The sequence below is a fragment of the Megalobrama amblycephala genome, linkage group LG20 (assembly GCF_018812025.1).
Source record: "Megalobrama amblycephala isolate DHTTF-2021 linkage group LG20, ASM1881202v1, whole genome shotgun sequence".
NCBI classification, from domain to species: Eukaryota; Metazoa; Chordata; class Actinopteri; order Cypriniformes; family Xenocyprididae; genus Megalobrama; species Megalobrama amblycephala.
In genome coordinates this window covers 34,427,800-34,449,303 of record NC_063063.1, presented here as the reverse complement: position 1 = coordinate 34,449,303, position 21,504 = coordinate 34,427,800, and the positions used below count along the sequence as shown (strand labels likewise).

Genomic DNA, 21,504 nt, shown 5'->3' with positions numbered 1-21,504 from the left:
TCCCTGACCGGCGGCATGCTCGGCACGGATGCCCTGGCACTCAGCTGGCCCCGGGGTCTACGCTATGTACGTTTTCCCCCAGTGAGCCTTCTCGCACAGCTCCTGTGCAAGGCCAGGGAGGACGAGGAGCAGGTCTTGCTAGTGGCTCCGTTTTGGCCCACTCGGACCTGGTTTTCGGACCTAACGCTCCTCACGACAGCCCCTCCTTGGCCGATTCCTCTGAGGAAGGACCTCCTGACTCAGAGACGGGGCACCCTGTGGCACCCGCGTCCCGACCTGTGGAACCTGGACGGGATGCGGAGGTTCTGAGTGGTCTCCCGCAAGCGGTCGTAGACACCATCACTTTCGCTAGAGCTCCTTTCCGTTAGGAGCCTCTATGCGTTGAAGTGGAACCGGTTCGTTGAATGGTGCTCCTCTCTCGAGAGGACCCCCGATTATGCTCGGCAGATCCGTGCTTTCCTTCCTGCATGAGGGCCTGGAGCGAAGGCTGTCTCCCTCCACCCTCAAGGTGTATGTTGCCGCTATCGCCGCACATCACCATGCAGTTGTTGGCAAATTAGGGATCTGCACGCATTTTCGGTCGACGAATCGTGCCTGGAATTCGGGCCCGGTGACTCTCACGTTATCCTGAGACCCCGGCCCGGATATGTGCCCAAGGTTCCTACCACTTCCTTCGGAGGAGGCAGACCCAGCTCTAGCTTTGCTCTGTCCCGTCCGCGCTCTGCGTGTGTACGTAGACAGAACGCAAAGCTTCAGGACCTCAGATCAGCTCTTGTCTGTTACGGAGGCCAGCAGAAGGGAAAGGCTGTCTCCAAGCAGAGGATGGCCCACTGGATAGTGGATGCCATCGCCCTGGCGTACGAATCCCAGGGCGTGCCTTGCCCGTTCGGGTTGAGAGCCCACTCCACCAGGAGTGGCCTCTTCCTGGGCGCTGGCTCATGGCGCCTCGCTGACAGATGTCTGTAGAGCTGCGGGCTGGGCGACACCTAACACGTTCGCTAGGTTTTATAGCCTATGTGTAGAGCCGGTATCTTCACGTGTACTCGCATCCACTAGTCGGTAGACGTGTTGTACCCGCTCTAAGTGTCGGCTTGCAATACCATTCCCGCCCCCTGGGCCGGATACGTGCATACTTTTCACTCCAGTCGTGTTCCCCGCTTGGCGAACCCTGTCGAGTTCCTCCGCCTCCCCCTTCGGCTCGGACATTGCGGAGTGTCTGATGCCAGGCCTACATCCGTCGCTGACGCTGTCTGTTGGCTGGGGTCCATATGTCGTGACTCCTCTACGTGAGCAGTCCCATATGTGTAATTATCCACAGTTTAAAACTCCCTACGGGTGAATCCGTGTCTTTCCCTTAGCAGAGCCAGCTCTGCTGTCACCTGTCAGATGAGTCTCCCCCTACCAGGCAGAGCCATCCCAGGGACTCCATATGCGTACGGCTTACGGGCCAGTCCATATGTGTATTTCCCACGTAAATTCCTCCCCACTGGGCAGGTTGTGGTCTCCGCAGCGTCCCTTACGGGTTCGCTTCCCCAGTGTAGTCTAGTTTACTTAGTGGGTATTCGGTAAGACAGCAGTAAACTCTCTCGGCGTAAGCTCGCCCCCTTCACCGTTCCAGCTGGTGCTATGGGTGGCCGAGCTTGCGCTGGGCACTGGAAGGGGTTTCGTAACTGTGGCGCTTTATTTGGGATCCCAATTCGTCGGTCACTACTGACGTACGTCGAACGTGACCGACTGAAAGGGAACGTCTCGGTTACGTATGTAACCCTCGTTCCCTGAAGAAGGGAACGGAGACGTACGTCCCGTCGCCACAGTTTCTGTACCCTCGCTGTAGTGCGGACACAAGTTCCTCAGCGAAAAACAGAGTGCGATTGCATCTGCTTCCTATTTATATACACCTGTCGGAGGCGGTGCGCATTATGCAAATATCGCACGCCAATTCCATTGGCTTGTTTTAGTTCACTCGAAGCTGATAGGGCTCCCTAGCGATATCCCAATTCGTCGGTCACTACTGACGTACGGCTCCGTTCCCTCCTTCAGGGAACGAGGGTTACATACGTAACCGAGACGTTTTCACGTACAGAAAATGGATAAAGTAATGAAATATAAAATATCACTGCATATAATCTTTACTGTATAAAATAAATAAAGATTAATCATTATTGAAGTTACAAAAACTATTCAGTCAAGAGCAGTGAGTGATTTCTTTGTTATTTGTTGTTTGATTTAACATTAAAAACAGGCAGCAGGAATAGTTTTTTTTCCCTATAAGACATGCACGATCCAGTACATATACTGTTACACATGCGCTGTCTTTCTCGAATAATATACGTTCACTTAAGACATAACCGACTATGTTTGCTAGGATACTCGCTAAGACGGGCATGTTGACATAATTTTTGTATGAATTTGTCCGCTGAAGCGCAAGACTTGAAAGAGAACTCAGTATTTGCGCGCTGACTGAAATAAGCGTGTGCGCGCTTCGGATGAGCGCACAAATCTTCTCACAGCGCGTGCAAGTTCTCTTTCGCGTCTTGTTCTTGAAGGTTTAAATCAGCAAGGCTTAAATGAGTTAGTTTAAACACAGACAGCAACGTGTGCTGTTCAGGTCTCACCTGTATCAACACCCGGGTGATGACGGCGTAAATGACTGGACATTAGAGCAGACGGCACTCGCAGTTAACAGTTTACAAAGAGTGACTGTTTTGTCCACGCTTTCTGATTATCGTTGTTGTAACGTTTTGCGCATCCATCGACTGAAACATACATTATTTGAACTCTGTCTGTTTTCCACGTTGCTATTTTAAACAAACCATATTAACCAATAGATGCGTCGTCATTCGAGATGGACCGCGGTGCAAGTGCATACCTAACCGTAAGTGGAGAACCGTAGGGTTCGATTTTTTACTGAGAACCGTTGCACCCCTAATACATATATATCCGAGTCCTGATCGGGAGGTAACGTCCGATTCCGATCGAGTCTGAAACCACGTGATCGGGCCCGATTTCCAATCACATGATCGGATCTGGACATCCCTAATTACAACTTCAGATTCTACTATAAAGCAGCTCTCTAGTGAATGTTTTCACTCCCATCTGACCTCGACAGACTAAACAGAGGAAATGAACCAGAGAAGATTTCCATGTCAAAGAAGGCAGAGCCACACCTACCTATTATGTAATTGCCATGGACCAATGGTAGTACAATGATGTTTACCAGCCGGAGCGAACGTTTCTGGAAAGTTTGCTTTGGCAAGCTGTTTCGAACTCCTAAAACAAATCATTATATATGAATGTGGTATTATTGTAGGCTTACTGTAGTGATTCAGCGCAAGTCGAAAACACTGTTTGGAAGATGGATTCACAATGAGCTCAGTAATTATTAAAAATGTAGTTAATATGAACAACAAAGTTACACAGTGTAGCTTTAAATTAATCTAATGCCTCAGTGTCAGTATGTTAGGCTGCTAAAATGCTTGTTTTGGCTTTCCACTGCAGGACACTCTTGTGCACTCCTTTCACAAAGAACCTGATGCACTGTGAACTGTGATTGAAATATCAATGATATTTAACAGGGATTTACACACTTGGATTTTCCACTTTCTCTATCAGGACTGTGACTCTGGACACGAGCGGAGAGAGCGCAGGTCTCTGGACTTCCATGACAGTGCTTCCATATCCATGGGTCCTCTGATGTGGTCTGGAGGGAACACAGGTGAATATTTAATTTATTTTAATCATTTTTAAATAAAGGTTTCTGTTATGAGTACATTACATTTCACTGCATTATGTCCCCTATTCACAGATAAGTGGGTCCCAGATCAAGTGAAGGAATCTGAGGCTTCTTGTCTGTGTGGTTCTCTGATGGTGTTTCTTGTTCCTCTGATGAGTGTCCTGACACACTTTTAGTTTTGTACTACAAAAAGGGCAGAATTTACATGCATACTGTCTGATGCCATTTTAATGAATGTGGCACTGATGACACACTAGTTTTGAGTTTCTAATTGTTTCTGTCACAGATGATATGTATCCTTTGTTTGTTTACTTACAAGCACCAAAAATTATTTAATTATTAATGAATTCAATCAATTAATCATTCACAATTGCTATGTACTATTTTAGTCATTAATTTTACTTAAGAGGACATGCTATAATATCAAATGCATGTTTGTTAAAATTATGCAAAACATTAAAAGGATGATTCCTGTTCTACAATTCCTTTCTGTTCTATAACTTATTTAAAAAGTGTAAATGCTTATGTTGCTGTTCAAGATAACAAGATGAAGACATCAATTCCATTATTTTGGAATTTATATCTTTTTAATTGTTGAAACTGATTTGTGTAATTGGATCATATTTTAGAGTGACGCAAACCAGAGATTTGTTTTAGAAAGGAAAAAAGACATTTCAGTTCATCTCCAATTAAAACAATATTTCCAAGAAATCTTTTTTTTTTTTTTAGATTTTAAACCATTTCAGTTGCAAAAAGTAAAGAAACATCAAGCTGCTATATTTCTGAAAATGTGCATTTTATATTTTATAAGTGCAGTTTTTCTTTAAAAAACAAACAAGCAAACAATATATTCATATTTTATCCAGAAAATCAAAGCATATGATAGGGACATAATGCAGTAAGTATCAAGAATTAATGAAGATTGAATATAATCATTTATAGGTGATATTTAATTGTTGATGAGGTCTAAAAATGCATTTTATTCAGTTGTGTTTAATAATTAGACAGTTCTCTGTCTCTGAGAAATGGTCACCTTATACTTCTGGAGACTCCATGTAGGTTGCAGTTCTGGAAAATGGTGACACTGAAGACTAAAGGGTTCCTGGTTGTTTCACACTTAATTCGTTGCTTTCATTCTTAAAGTGTTTTACAGTCTGTTTTCTTCTCAACCTGTTTTTTGCAACTCTGCTGACAATTATTAACAAAGCATTTCATTGTCTGATGGTCACACCTTCATTTTGAAATCGTTGTGATTGTATTATATATTTATACATTGTTGCTGGGAATCTTACTGATCCAGATTAAAAGGAACATGATCTGATTTTAGGTCAACATACACATTAACTATTGTTTTCACTGTAATATCAGAGCAGTCCGTACACAACAGAGCTGCACAATGAAGTCAAATGATTAAATGGCAAGCATCGATACAATCTCTAACAAGATGAAAAGAAATGAAACACATCTTCAAGGTATTGTTTAGAGATTACTCCCTTTTCCAGAAATGATCCTCCCATAGTTATTAAAGGCCCTGATAAGAATGTAAGAGCTGCAGTTCAGCATCACTGTATTGAAGAGAGTTTGATCATCTGACCTCAGGTAAAGATATTTCTCTTCATTTTATCCTGTTGGGCTCAAATGACTAGGGTTTTGACCGAGCTAAAGTATTTTGCAAAATATATATATACATTTGTGAAAGTTATAATTTAAGTTTTTACCAATCTGTACAATAAACAAAAAGAAAAATAAATATTTTGAATGTTTCATGTATATGTATGTGTAGGTGCGGTTCGTCACAATGAGGTTTCTAATCTCAGTGTGTGTGTCTCTACTGCTGCTGATTAATGGTGAGTGTTTAATAATCTGTGAATTGACAAAATAATTTCCCAATATTAAATCATGCTTAATCATTAGTCTATTAAACATGTAAAATCAGGGTCCTCATGCACTTTTTATTATTATTTTTTGAAGGGGCACCAACAATGAGAAATGATAGTCTAGTGGTGTAATTTGTTTAAAGTAAGGGAGCTGGGTTCAAATCCTAAACTATAATATCATTTTTTATTATGAACCAAGCAAAAATTACTAACTCAACTGCCAGTAATCATTTTCATGTATGTAGAATTTTCTTTTTTTAAAAACACTGTTTAATTGGGAAAACCCTAAGCCCACAAATTTATTAATTATAAGAACTTCTATATCCCTGTAATAATTAGTTCAATGTCTGTGCCTAATTATACACGTTTGAAGTATATGAACTCAAGCAAGATCATTATTATTGTCAGGGTATTTTATGGGATGAGTCTTGATAAAATGTACAATTTGTGTTGCTGTTTCATTTATTAATTTTGTATTTATAACAGCCACGCTGACAATTTAGAGGTTTATATAGAAATTTATGGGCAAAAAAATATTCATAGAAATAAACTGACCATGGATAATATGGATTTAGATAGGGATCCTAGAAAACACTGAGGTGAGAGGGATTTATCGTGGTTTTAAGTGTTGTCAGTTTATTTAATCCAGTGTTTCAAAGCCCCAGTCCTCTGGACTCCCAGAATGTTTTCAGTGTATCTCTATTCAACACATTAAGAAGCTGATGAGTTGAATCAGTGTTAGACATCTGAAACATTCTGTAATTGGTTATATGTGACCAGTCACGGAAAGTAGGGACACAAGTCGGTTTTGGGGCATTTTGAGTTATTCACAGATTCTGAAAGTGCAGTCTCCAAGCTTTCCAACGATGTGTGACACATGGAAATCTGATAATATTTGGAGAAGTTGTGGCCATTTGAAGGTAGGCAATCAAGAAAGCTCTATAGGGAGAAAAACGCCTCTAAAGTTGCAGTTCTCACCTGTTCTCACCTGCTGGGAGTGACAATAGGGCTCATTTACATCTCATTTAGATAAGCCATACCCCCTGTAAAGCTGCATGGACCGCATACTATTAATAATAAAGGTTAATGTGCATTGTAAATGTCAGTAATTTATCTTTTTTGACTTTTATAAAAATGATTTAGAGGCTGAAATATGTGACTTTTTTGTCAAAACTCTATTTGAACTTGTGCATTGTAGATAACATGTTGCAAGACACTCCTTTAAAATCTGCCCATCATTTTTAATGTTATTATTTTAATGTTTATGTAAAGAAAAAGTACATATTGATGCTAATTTTATTTTTTATTTGCTGGTTTTCCACATAAAACTTGGTGAATTGACTTTTTGAACAGGATTCTGTGATAACCGTGATCATTTTGGTCACTATAATCATGAAATGAAATGTTCTCACCTGAGAAGCCTGTTAAAGAAGAATAGGCAATCCAGGAAATAACTGGACTAACAGAGAGGCCAGAGATCGCTAACTATGGCTATTCAAAACACTTTTCAAGTCAATAAATACACGATTGAGACGATGAATGCATGTATTGACTCAGAATTTGCGTCTGAATAGCGCTGGCTCCGTGGGCGTGGCCGCATTAGCAGATAATGAGCTGAATCACGGACTTCTGACATGGCTCTCTTTTCATACAGATTACATAAACACAGAAGGTTTGTTTTCGATTTGACTTACACATTTTAACACTTGACATTTCAACGTTTTTTCAGACATAGGCTAAGTATAATTTTTTTATGATTAGTATTCACTAAGTTACAGTTCATTTTCTGAGAACTATCAGATTGGACTTCGTTCAGAGGGAGACGAGAGATCACGCATAATGTTAGTTTTCTTTATTTTTCAAAAAGCACAACATTTTGTTTTTACTCTGAGTGTACACAAATAAAAGAAGACATTCTATAGTTTCAATTGATATATTACTTATGTCTCTATGACAAAAAATGACGGAGTATTTTAAGTCTGTTTTGCTGCAATGTGAAAAAAATCCTGCAAAATGCGCCGGCGCGTTACCCGACTCCAGAGAGGTAATGTCTTATTATGCCGCTTTCATCGTCGCTCAGATCGTCTTCAGAATCAGTGAGCGCTTGTTCATAAGCATCCGGCTTGTCGAAGAAGTACTTCAAAACATTCATTGAATTTTGATATCAGCTAGAGCCGGCCAGAGCGCTGCATAGTAAGTAGCCACGCTTCCCAGTATGGAAATACACACAGACAATGACACGCCCCTACTGCGTGCTAGAGTCTCCGAAAAACAAGCCGATTTCAACCTCAAAATGTACGCTTTTAAATATACCAATACTGCTATCTCAAACACGGAAAGGCTTCTTCATGATCTCAACTAACAGATTCTGCAAAAAAACGAAAATCACCAATTTTGAAAAAAAAATGCTTCTTTCTCATTTTGCTCGAGAGTTGTGCTGCCGACTTGTGTCCCTGGTTTCCGTGACGGGTCACATATGTTTCATCACAGACTGTCCCTTTTTCTTCAATCTCTTAGATTCAAAAACTTCCAGCTCTGATTCATGCTATGATTATCACACTCTTGATGAATCCTGGAGAGACATAAGACAGTATCTCTACTATGAATATGATGACACTCTTGTCGAATGGAGTGGCTGGTATCGGCTGTATTTGAATGGAGAAAGTGCCCAGATGTCTGAGTGGTGTGTGAGTAATGCTGGATGTGGTGGTCAAACTGGACTGTATCTCAGCGGTTCTCATCCAACACTTGAGGATGGAGTGGTGACCCGTGAAGTCGTGGGAACTACTACATGGTTGCCGTTGGCATATTCCCATCAGTGTGGAGCCTACAGATCCACATCCATCCAAGTCAAAGCATGTCCAGGAGATTATTATGTCTACGAATTAGTCAAACCCATCATATCAGCCCCCAGGCCTATGTACTGTGCAGGTGAAGTTCTAGGCCCTGTTTTAAAAACATGTTTTTGTTAGTAACATGTATACAGTTAGTATTTCTTAGAAATGCTATGTAAATGTTATTCAGTTTATTTAAACAGAAATTAAACGTGCAGTGTGTCATTATTATTCCTATCAGAATCGGTACAATATTTACTGAACAGGTTCCCCACAGGATCCTTGAGCAGACAAATGAATTGGGTCACTGTTAAACAGACTATTACAGCTCTAGGGTCTAAATAATGACGTTGTTTAGCCAGAAGTTCTCATGTTGGGCTCCTCAAACAAACAGAACAATGAATGTTCTGAAAGAACGTTTTCAGTCTTTGGGAAACTCAACCTAAGAATTATTATTTTTAGCCTTTAAATGCGACTTAAATTTGTAGACAGTAGAAAGTGTTTGGAAAAAAGTTACTTTAAAAAATTTCAGTGGAATTTATTTATTGAAAGGGTTAGTTCACCCAAAAATGAAAATTCTGTCATTTATTACTTACCCTCATGCCATTCCACATCCGTGAGTCCTTCGTTAATCTTCGGAACACAAATTAAGATATTTTAGTTAAAATCTGATGGCTCCGTGAGGCCTCCATAGGAAACAATGTAATTTCCTCTCTCAAGATCCATAAAGGTATGTAACACAGTTCACGTTCGTGTATGGGAAGGAAGAGGACAGGGACGGCAAACAACTGCTGACTGAGTTTTTATTGAAACGAATGTTCAACAGAAAGGCCGTGCAACGCACGATAACAGCAACACAAATAATCCACAAAGGGCTTCACTCCATGTTCGGTAAACACAATCCACAAAGGGCTTCACTCCAAGTAACTCGCTGGGTCTCAGTCAGCAGTTCCCCTCTCTCTCACACACTCCTGCTTCTCACGGCGTCTTATCCTGTCTCCGCGCCAATCACTAGAACGAGAAACAGGTGTTCGTGATTTGCATCCAACCCACTCACTTACCAAGCGTCTCCCGCTATTCTCTCCGGTTGCAGACCTCGCTGAACCACTTCCCCCTCGCCACATACCCCCACCGCCCGACTCAGGCCGGGGAGCTGTCCGGCCTGCAGCCACCCCCCCCCCCCCATTTCTGGAAATCGGCCACAGCCATCCGAACACCCGGCCTGTGGACCACCTTGAACTTAAAAGTCTGTAGAGCCAGCTACCAACGAGTGATCCGCGCATTGGTATCCTTCATGCGGTGGAGCCACTGCAGGGGAGCGTGGTCCGAACAGAGAGTGAATTCCCGTCCCAGGAGATAATAGCGGAGGGTGAGGACGGCCCACCTAATAGCCAAACACTCTTTTTCCACGGTGCTGTACTTAGCTTCTCTCTTAGAGAGCTTACGGCTAATGTACAGCACCGGCCGCTCCTCACCCTCTATCTTCTGGGCCAGGACAGCACCCAGCCCTCTGTCCGATGCGTCAGTCTGCAACAGAAAAGGGAGAGAAAAGTCAGGAGAGTGAAGCAATGGTCCGCCACATAGAGCAGCCTTCACCTGGGTAAAGGCCTGCTGGCACAGCTCCGTCCACTGGACCGTATCTGGTGCATCCTTTTTAGTTAGATCAGTCAACGAGCTGGTGAGGGCCGAATAATTAGGTACAAACCTTCTATAATATCCCGCCAGCCCGAGGAACTGCCTAACCTCCTTTTTGGTCTTGGGGCGCGGACAGGTCGCAATCGCAGTCGCAGTCATTACTATAGATAATGATATCATCTAGATAGGCAGCCGCATATGCACCATGGGGCCGGAGAATTTTATCCATGAGTCGCTGAAAGGTAGCCGGTGCCCCAAACAGCCCGAACGGAAGCGTAATGAATTGGTGTAATCCGAATGGCGTCGTGAAAGCGGACTTTTCTTTGGATAATGGCGACAAGGGGATCTGCCAATATCCTTTTGTTAAGTCCAGTGTTGAATAAAATCGAGCCACGCCTAGGCGGTCAAGCAATTCGTCCACCCGTGGCATTGGATACACGTCGAATTTCGACACTGCATTCACCCTGCGATAGTCCACGCAGAAACGAACAGAGCCGTCTGTTTTGGGGACCAAAACTATCGGGCTCGCCCAGTTACTGCTGGACTCTTCTATTACTCCCATCTTAAGCATTGCCTCTAATTCGTCCTGAACTACCTTTTTTTTGTACTCAGGTAATCTATACGGCCGGCTGCGAATAACCACGCCCGGCTCCGTCTCGATATGGTGCTGAATGAGGTTGGTACGCCCTGGCAGGGGAGAGAACACGTCTGCAAACTCCGCTTGCAGTTTAGATAAATCAGTGAGCTGGGAGGGTGAGAGGTGATCTCCTCCTGGGGTCAGAGCGAGGGATTGAGTTTTTACATTCGCCTCTGGCCCGAGATCATCCTCCCCGCTAATCACCATCGCCAGCATCACTGATTCGGCCTCATTCCATTTTTTAAGGAGATTGAGGTGATAAATTTGACGTGCCCCCCTCCTGTCAGACCGTACCACCTCATAATCGAGCTCGCCCACTTGCCGTGTAACCTCAAAGGGTCCTTGCCACTTTGCAAGTAATTTAGAACTTGAAGTAGGGAGCAATACAAGTACTTTCTCTCCCGGTGCAAATTTGCGTAATTAGACCGTCTGTTATTCAGCTGGCTCTGTTTGTGCTGGGCTTGTAACAAATTCTCCATTGACAGCCGCCCCAAAGTGTGGAGTTTTGCTCTCAAGTCCAGCACATACTGAATTTCGTTTTTGGCCTGAGATGGTCCGTCCTCCCAAGCCTCCCTCAGGACATCCAGCACCCTGCGGGGCTGGCGTCCAAAGAGAAGCTCGAAGGGGGAAAACCCCGTGGAGGCTTGCGGGACCTCTCGCACTGCGAATAGCAGAGGTTCCAACCACTTATCCCAATTTTTGGCGTCTTCCTGAACGAATTTACGAATCATGGATTTAAGCGTGCGATTAAAACGTTCGACCAGCCCGTCCGTTTGTGGGTGAAAGACGCTGGTACGAATCGATTTAATGCCCAATAATTCGTACAATTCGCGTAACGTGCGTGACATAAACGCCGTGCCTTGGTCAGTGAGGATTTCTTTTGGAATCCCCACTCGGGAGATTAGGCGAAACAGTGCATCCGCAACACTCTTAGCGGAAATGTTGCGGAGAGCCACTGCTTCAGGATATCGCGTTGCATAATCAACAATGACCAATGCAAAGCTATTATTGGATGCCGGAGGTGCGGGTTAACTGCAACCTCCACACTATGCTTTTGTCCCCTGAATTTAATTATGACAGGCATTACAGGATATTTCACCACATCCCCGTGCACACACTGAACCCCAACCATGCGGCCTGTATCCAATGCCCCAGATGAAATCAGGCTTTGATGGACCGAGGTTTGGTTACAGCCCGAGTCCACCAAAGCCTGATATGTACCCCCCTTGATACTCACGGGTATTTGGTACTCGCCAGCTTGACCAGGGGCAGCTTGTGGGTGGTCAGGGACCCGTATCATCGTCCCAACTTCCATAACCAGACATTTATCCACAAAATGATCCGGGTCCCCACACCGCCAACAAGCCGGCCCAGACCTGCCCGCCGCTCCTGTGGCAGTGAGTGGGTTAAATGGCTGACGTGGAGAAAGGGGAGAAGCAGGAGTGGGGTCCGTCCCGGCAGCAGGGAGTCCCGCCCCCCCCCGGGGCGGACGCGAGGTGGGCCGGGCGGACGAGACCTGTGAAGAGGGATAGGCCTAGAGAGAGAGGGGGACAAAAGAGAGGGAGAGAGAGAGACAGCTGGAAGGGGTTCGCCGCCCCCTTGGCACGCCACCATGTGGTCCTCCGCCAATTGGATGGCTGAGTCCAGCGACGTGGGGCGGTGGCACTGGACCCACTCGGCCGAGTGATGAACTGCTCCAGCACCACGCGATCGATGACCAGATCCACGTCGCTTTCCCCAGCCAGCAACCATTTGCGGCACGAGTCCCGGAGCTGTTGGGCCAACACGAAGGGCCGGCCGGACTCACCCAGGTCGAGGGAACGGAAGCGTTGTCGATGTTGTTCCGGGGTCTGGCCGACTCTCTGGTTGCAGACCTCGCTGAACCACTCCCCCCTCGCCACAAGGTACTAAAAACATATTTAAATGGGTTCATGTGAGCACAGTGGTTCAATATTAATATTGGGAACGGAAGCGTTGTCGATGTTGTTCCGGGGTCCGGCCGACCCGCTGGATGATGGCCCGCCGTAGGTCGTCATACACCAGGAGGTTCTGGACTGGCAGCTGCTGTGCCACCACCTGCGATTCTCCCGAGAGGAGCGGGACCAGCCTCATAGACCACTGGTCCCGTGGCCATTCACTCGCTTCAGCGGATCTCTCAAAGAGCTCGAGAAAAACTTCTGGATCGTCCAGGGGGCCCATCTTGTTCAGGGGCAGGTGTACAGGCACAGCTGGCTGCCCGCTGGGCTCCCGAGAAACCTCCTGGTGAATCCAGCTCCGGAACGCCTCGCGGTCCTCCTGCTGGGTCTGGAGGATGGTTTGCCAGCACCGTTCCTGGTCTTTACGCAGATCCAGCAGGGCCTGGTGTTGTTCACGGTGCAGGACAGCGAGGGACGCAATGACATCCGCAAATGGTGGGGAGGACGGTGTTTGCATGGCGGCATCCCGTCTTCCTTCCCGGGTTTCGGCACCAGTGTAACACAGTTCACGTTCGTGTATGGGAAGGAAGAGGACAGGGACGGCGAACAACTGCTGACTGAGTTTTTATTGAAACGAATGTTCAACAGAAAGGCCGTGCAACGCACGATAACAGCAACACAAATAATCCACAAAGGGCTTCACTCCAGGTTCGGTAAACACAATCCACAAAGGGCTTCACTCCAAGTAACTCGCTGGGTCTCAGTCAGCAGTTCCCCTCTCTCTCACACACTCCTGCTTCTCACGGCGTCTTATCCTGTCTCCGCGCCAATCACTAGAACGAGAAACAGGTGTTCGTGATTTGCATCCAACCCACTCACTTACCAAGCATCTCCCGCTATTCTCTCTGGTTGCAGACCTCGCTGAACCACTCCCCCCTCGCCACAAGGTACTAAAAACATATTTAAATGGGTTCATGTGAGCACAGTGGTTCAATATTAATATTATAAAGTGACGAGAATATTTTTTGAGTGCCAAACGTAACAAAATAACGACTTATTTAGTGATGGCCGATTTCAAAACACTGCTTCAGGAAGCACAGTGAATCTGTGTATCGAATCTGCTGTTCGGAGCACCAAAGTCACGTGATTTCAGCCTTTGGCAGTTTGACACGCGATCTGAATGATGATTCGACACACTGATTCATTTGTGCTCCGATGCTTCATGAAGCATTGTTTTGAAATCGGATATCACTAAATAATTCATTATTTTGTTACTTTTGGCGCTCCAAAAATATTCTCGTCGCTTTATAATATTAATATTGAACCACTGTGCTCACATGAACCCATTTAAATATGTTTTTACTACCTTTATGGATCTTGAGAGAGGAAATGTCATTGCTCCCTATGGAGGCCTCACGGAGACATCGGATTTCAACTAAGATATCTTAATTTGTGTTCCAAAGATTAACGAAGGTCTTACGGATGTGGAACGGCATGAGGGTGATTAATAAATGACAGAATTTTCATTTTTGGGTGAACTAACCCTTTAATTACTCACCCTCATGTTCTTCCGCACCTGTAAGACCTTCGTTAATCTTCGGAACACAAATTAAGATATTTTTGTTAAAATCGGATGCAGTGAGGCCTGATTGACAGCAAGTTAATTTACACTTTCAATGCCCAGAAAGGTACTAAAGACATATTTATAAATAACCAAAAAACAAAATAACGACTTTATTCAACAATATCTAGTGATGGGCGATTTCAAAACACTGCTTCATGAAGCTTTGAAGATTTACGAATCATTTGTTTCGAATCAGTGGTTCGGAGCGCGTATCAAACTGCTAAAGTCATGTGATATCAGTAAACGAGGCTCCTTTACATCATAAGAAACATTTTGAAATTTTCATATGACTTTGTCAGTTTGATACGCGCTCCGAACCACTGATTCGAAACAAAAGATTTGTAAATCTTCAAAGCTTCATGAAGCAGTGTTTCGAAATCGCCCATCACTAGATATTGTTGAATAAAGTCACTTTTTATAATATTAAGGTTGAACCTCTGTACTCACAGGAACTGTGATATGAATATGTCTTTAGTTCCTTTCTGGGTGTTTGAAAGTGTAAATTAACTTGCTGTCAATGCAGGTCTCACTGAGCCATTGGATTTTATCAAAAATATCTTAACTTGTATTCTGAAGATGAATGAAGGTCTTACTGGTGTGGAATGACATGAGGGTGAGTAATAAATGACAGAATTTTAATTTTTGGGCTAACTAAACTTTTAAAGTGTTAAAAGCCTTCTACTACAATAAAGTATTTTTTCTTTTTGTCCATGTCAGTTGCTTTCCAAAGCATCAGCAGTGATCCCTGCTACAGCTATGAGTCTCTGGATCGTCCCTGGAGAGCCAACAATGCAAGTGGAGAATTTATTTGTGATAACTCTTTCTCCTGGAATGGCTGGTACCGGCTTTACTACTATGGAATGAACATCCGGATGTCAGAGACCTGTGTTAGGCCAAACAGCTGTAGCAGATACTACAGTCTGTGGCTCAGTGATCCTCACCCTCAGATAGAGGATGGAGTGGTGACCAGGGAGCTCTGTGCTAGTTATTGGAGAGGCTGCTGTGAATTCAAGTCAATACCCATCAGAGTGAAAGCGTGTCCAGGAAATTACTATGTCTATGAATTTGTGAATCAAAAATTGTGGTGTACAGGATACTGCACAGGTACTGTGTTTTTATCATTAAAGTCTTTCAAACCTTTTAAAATGATTTCTGTCATGACATGGATTTGCTTCTTTTTTAGATGTCAGCACTATTTCACAGGCAGTTTCCACTATAAGTCCAGATATATTCACTGGATCCAGCATCACCTTGAGTAAGTTGTAAATAATTACATATAATATAATATAATATAATATAATATAATATATATATATATATATATATATATATATATATATATATATATATATATATGAATGAGGTTATTCACAATAATTTATAATTTGCCTCTTCTTTAATTATCTATTGCAAAGAAAGTTCTGTTACAGTAAAAAGTAAAAAGTGACCATCATTATTACACATTCATGTTATGAGTTACTTAAGAATCTCATAATTTTTACTGTGTTAGACTGATTCAGATTCACACTCGTGAAGTTCATAATTGAAATATACCTTTGAAATATAACTTGTTTTGGTCTCCATCTAACAGATTATGATCCGTGCAATAACTACAACATACTCGATAACTACTGGAGAAGCACACTCAATTACTGGTCTTGGTATGGATACATATTTGATCATGATGACACTCTTGTAGAATGGGATGGCTGGTATCGACTCTTCATGAATGGATCAAGTGCTCAGATGCCTGAATGGTGTATGTCTTACATGTCATGTGGAGGTTGTAGTGCTCTGTGGCTTGGTGAATCTCATCCTTGGCTAGAAGATGGAATTGTTACTCGTGAGATTTATGGCTGCCGTGATGATCAGTGCAGTCGCTACAGATCCGACCCAATCCAAGTCAAAGCTTGTCCTGGAAATTATTACGTCTACAAATTTACCATGCCGAGTGTTTCAATCCCAGCTCCTGTTTATTGTGCAGGTACATTCATTCTTATTTATGTTTGACATTGCAGGCTTACATATGACAACTACTAATGTATTCTTGTTGAAGATTAATGCATACTTATCTGAAGTATATAATGCTCTCTCTTTCCTTTTTTCCATAACAGTATCTTTCTCCACTCCAAGTGTCGACCCCTGCTACAGCTATACCAGTCTGGATGAGCCTTGGAGAGCCACTAACAACTCTTTTTCTAACTCTCTGTTGAAATGTGATTTTGATGTGGCGTGGAATGGCTGGCACAGGCTGTTCTACAATGGTCAAAATGCTCAGATGCCAGAATCATGTGTTAATGAAGGCATGTGTGGCACTTATTACCCACTGTGGCTCAACAGCCCTCACCCACAGCTGGAAGATGGAGTGGTCACACATCAGGTCTGTCTCTCCTCAGGGAGTGGCTGCTGTAACTACACATCCCACCCTATAAGAGTCAAAGCCTGTCCAGGAAATTACTATGTTTATGAGTTTGTCAAGCCACTATTGTGTGGAGCTTACTGTTCAGGTGAACATTTACTCATTTGTTCTTTAGTCATTTAGCCATTTAGCCATTTACGTACTCTGGATTTTGTTTTAAAATTATTGTTATTGATATCAAATTTTCCTAATACCGGATGGCACAAGTCAATCCATCCCTTTAGCATCTACAACAGTAGAGACAATCGCAGCCATAGAATCCATTACTCCACCAATCTCTAAATGTATTTATCCTTGTTTCCAGTAAGGATGAACACTACCTATACTACTGTGATACCAGAGACAACTACAACCACAGGAAATACAACTGAAAGTACAGCCACAGAAACTACAACCACAGACACTACAGGTGATAATATAATGTGCTGTTATCTGTGATGCATGTAATATAGTGTGTTAAATCTATAGTTGTAGAACTAGTTCTTTTGCAGACCACTATGTCATGTTAGAAAAGCTAGCAGTGACAATTTGGGCTGTTTCTGAGAAGCTATTGGGTTCCTGTGGCTAATTGAAGGGCGCTGTGGATGATAATTGTGTCTGGGAGAAGAGAAGAGACAAAGTTCATGTTATTTTAATATAAAAGTAGGACGTTAATTTAGTAGTGCATCAAGTCCTACTTTTCATTAACTTGATGCTACTGGAACATGCAATGTGTGGAGTTATTTTGTACTGTATTTCATCTAACTGTGCTTCTCTTAGATGTGAGAGATCCCTGTTCTGAGCTCAGCTGCTCTGAGGATGAAAGATGTGGGATGAAAAATGGTGTTTATGGCTGTTTATGTGAAAAGGACAATCACAGACCACAACCACATTCTGACTCTTTTGGTTGGTATCATTCCAGAACTAAATTAAAATATATAATTTTTCAGCCATTAATTACCTATTTTTCTATCTCTCTCAGATTTCTCAGAAACCTGTGAAAGCAGCTCTGGCTCCATGTCTGTGTCTCGCTGTCAGCTCTTTGAGGCTGGTTTTCCATCTGATGTCTTACACCTCAATGATCCCAGCTGCAAAGGAACGGTCCGGAATGGCAGAGTGGAATTCCATTTTGATAATGATGAACACATCTGTGGTACAAATCTTGTGGTAGGATATATCACATACAGTGCTAAAGTAATGCATATCATCTCAAAATGTCACTGAATATTTGATAAAAAAAAAAAAAAAAAAAAAACTCAAAGTATATATACTTTTTTATCATATGTGTGATTCCAGTTGTCTTTTTGACAACTTTTAATGTAATGTTCACTCACAAGAGACTCCAGTCATGATCAGTAAGCAAAGCTCTTCTTTTATACTTATTAAATTTAATATAATAATGTATAATAGTATAATGAAGGGCTGATAACTTATGAGTTCAGCTTGGAGTGAGAATTATTTCTGTGGAGAATTATTCCTTGCATCAAGTTTATTGTGATTGTCAAAACATTTGGTAACTGAACAGAATTTGAATAGGTTTACTGACAACATGTTACAATGTTTACACGCTATCTTGAGATGATGTAAAATGATTGAGATGAGAGGGAAAGAGGCACTTAGCATGCATGGAAAAATAAAAATTTAATAGAGTTGTGTGTTTCGTCTGATCTCTGTATAACTAACTGCTGTTCAGTGCTGCTCTGTCTTGTCTGTTGTCGTGTTTTCTGTGTCCTCTTTGCTCTGTGATGTTCATTTTTTTTCACTGCATGAGAACAGTTTCAGTTGCGTGAGAGTTGGAACCCCCTTTAACACTTTATATTGTGGGTAAAATATTTGACGTTCAAGTATTATATCTATGTTCCATCAGGCAAACGGCACCCACTTCATCTATGATAACTTTATTCTGGGGACACCGATGTCAGAAGGTCTCATCATCAGCAGAGAGAAAATCCTGAAGCTTTCTTTCAGCTGTGTTTATCCTCAAACACAAACACTTTCCATGAATGTGGAAATCAACCCACTGGAGAGGTGGGAATCTTGGGAAAAACTAATGCACAGTATAAAAATGAGTGTGAATATACTCCAAGATACATGATGTGCTCTTAAAATATCTACACTTCTAAATATAGATTGAGTTGCGGCAAATTTATTCTATTTTCATCAGCATTGTGCACAAGACTCTTCCCGCTGGTGAAGGCGGATATCGTGTCAGGATGATTCCATATCAGGATGATGAGTTTACCCGGCCCTTCACTGGTGCAGTGGATGCAGAGCTCAACCAGGAGATGCATGTGGAAGTTCGTGTTGAGGGGGTCGACAGCCGCCAGTTTGCCCTGGTGATGGACACGTGTTGGGCTACACCTGTGAATGATCCTGATTACAGCCTCCACTGGGATCTCATCGTTAATGAGTAAAGCAGTGCTCAATGTAACACTTTTACTGAATAAATTATGATCATGTTACTTCTAGGATAACCTTAGATACTTTTTCAGAACTTCAGCACAAGATTCCATTTTTTGAAGCATGGAATGCAAATGTGTGATGATTTACAGCAGATCACGTTTGTATTGACTGTTTCAAATGAAAGAATTTGTCATTATTGATATTGTCAGGTGTCCCAATCCAAATGACGACACAGTGGAGCTGCTGCAGAACGGCGTCTCGACATCCAGCCGTTTCTCCTTCAGGATGTTCATCTTCACTGCAAACTCCACTAAGCTTTACCTGCACTGTGCTGTTCACCTTTGCCTTCTGTCAAGCAATCGCTGCTCAATGGTGAGATTAGAAACCTTTCATAATGATAATGAGGTGTTTGAGTAACCGACAGAAATTATCACTTTAAATGTATAAAAATCACTGTTAAATTCTATATTAGAACTTTGATCAAATGCTTCAGCGTCAGTATGTGAGGCTGATAAAATACTTGTTTTTGCTGCCCTCTTCTGGAGACTTTGTGCACTTCTTTATGTTTCATGTTTGTTCAGTGATATTAAACAGGGATTCACACAGCTGATTTTGCTCTTTTCTCTATCAGGACTGTGACTCTGGACACCAGCGGAGAGAGCGCAGGTCTCTGGACTTCCATGACAGTGCTTCCATATCCATGGGTCCTCTGATGTTGTCTGAAGGGAACACAGGTGAACATTTCATGTCTTTTAATCATATGTAATAAAGGTTTTTGATGATTTCTGTCATGAATACATTACATTTCACTACATTATGTCCCCTGTTCACAGATAAGTGGGTTCCAGACCAAGTGAAGGTATCTGAGGCTTCTTGTCTGTGTGGTTCTCTGATGGTGTTTCTTGTTCCTCTGATGAGTGTCCTGACACACTTTTAGTTTAGTACCACAAAAAAATAAAAAAATAAAAAATAAAAATAAAATAAATAAGTGCACAGTTTACATGCATTTTGTCTAATGCCATTTTAATGAATGTGGAACTGGTGATGTATATACTGTAACTGTATTCTTATCTCATGTAGCTTGGCATTCATATAAAAATTACTCCACTTATATGAGTAAATATACTATATATTATTTACTGAAGAGGGTGTGCTACAATAACAAACACAATAAGATTCATGTTTATTCAAAAAATTCAAATATTCCTGTTCAGTGATTTAAGTTCTAAAACCTATGTAAACATTTGAATTTTCTCATGTTGCAGTCAATGCTTTTGCAGTTTAATCAAACAGGATGTCACGTTTTAGAGTGACACAAGCCAGTTAGGGTTAGACATGATTTCCAATTGAAGTAATTATTTTTCCAAGAATTCTGTATATCAAGTCCCCTTTATTTATATAGTGCTGTTTACAATGCAGATTGTGTCAAAGCAGCTTTACAGTGATAACTGGTAAATAATTTTCTTAAAGAAAATGAAGTCATTGTCCAGCTTAAGTTAATTCAGTATCGATTCATTCTGTTGTAAAAATCATTATTATTATTACAATTATTAATGTAGTTCGCATACAATGGTGTCAATGCAGGCAGATCAAAAACATTGTTGAATATCAAGTGTCCCCAACTAAGCAAGCCAAAGGCGACAGGGGTAAGGAACGTTAACTCCAACAAGTGACATCAGGTGATAAGCGTCAGGTGATAAAAATGGAGAAAAAACCTTGGGAGAAACCAGGCTCAGTCAGTTCTCCTCTGGCCAACAGCGAACAGTGCGTGATTATGATTCAGGCAGCTTTACAGATCATAAGCCCTGGTGCCCTGGATATGTTTTGACACGCCCTGACATTTCTGCATTTTTCATTTGCTTAAAAACATATTAAGCTATATTACGCGTTTTCTTTATAACAGCATTAAGCCACGTTAAGCATTATACATTAAGCCACATTAAGTGTTTCTTTTATAATGAGGAAATGCTTAACGTGTAATTAAACGTTTTGCGTTCATATTCTGGGCATCTGCTTACATTACTCCAGTCTTCAGTGTCACATGATCCTTCAGAAATCATTCTAATATTCTGATTTATTATCAATGTTGGAAACTGCTGTGCTGCTTAATATTTTTTATAACCTGTGATACTTTTTTTCAGGATTCTTTGATGAATAAATGAAATAATGGCTGATGAAAATTCAGCTTTGCTTTGGACACTTTACAATAAGGTGTCAGTGTAGGATGTGCACGCTGGAATGGGATGGGGGTGGTTGGGTCAAATTTTAGCTAGTGGGGGCCCTTTTTGAAAATCTGCTTAGGGCCTCTGAAATGTTAGGGTCGGCTCTGAAAGCGCATGAATCTGCCTAAACTTGATGCGTTTTTTTTAACTGACGACTATGTTTGCATGGATCGATTCAGAACTTGCCTTTGAATAGTGCACGCTCTCTGTGGATAATGAGGTAAC

At 42.2% G+C, this 21,504-nt stretch overlaps 1 protein-coding gene across 4 annotated transcripts in view; it reads left to right on the top strand.

The window, feature by feature from the left end:
- The window catches only part of LOC125255412, a 54,235-nt gene extending 34,119 nt beyond the window's left edge, over positions 1–20,116 (top strand). For 2 of the 4 annotated variants that reach the window (XM_048170632.1, XM_048170630.1), the window contains exons 37-39: positions 19,267–19,429; positions 19,689–19,791; positions 19,891–20,116. In XM_048170632.1, coding sequence (XP_048026589.1) covers positions 19,267–19,429; positions 19,689–19,791; positions 19,891–19,994 — 370 coding nt within the window. In that variant the 3' untranslated portion in view covers positions 19,995–20,116. Of the gene's footprint in view, positions 1–3,612; positions 3,716–3,805; positions 4,339–19,266; positions 19,430–19,688; positions 19,792–19,890 lie in introns of those variants that run through there. The other 2 variants (XM_048170633.1, XM_048170631.1) reach the window with 2 other exon arrangements.
- Positions 20,117–21,504: the final 1,388 nt, after the last annotated feature.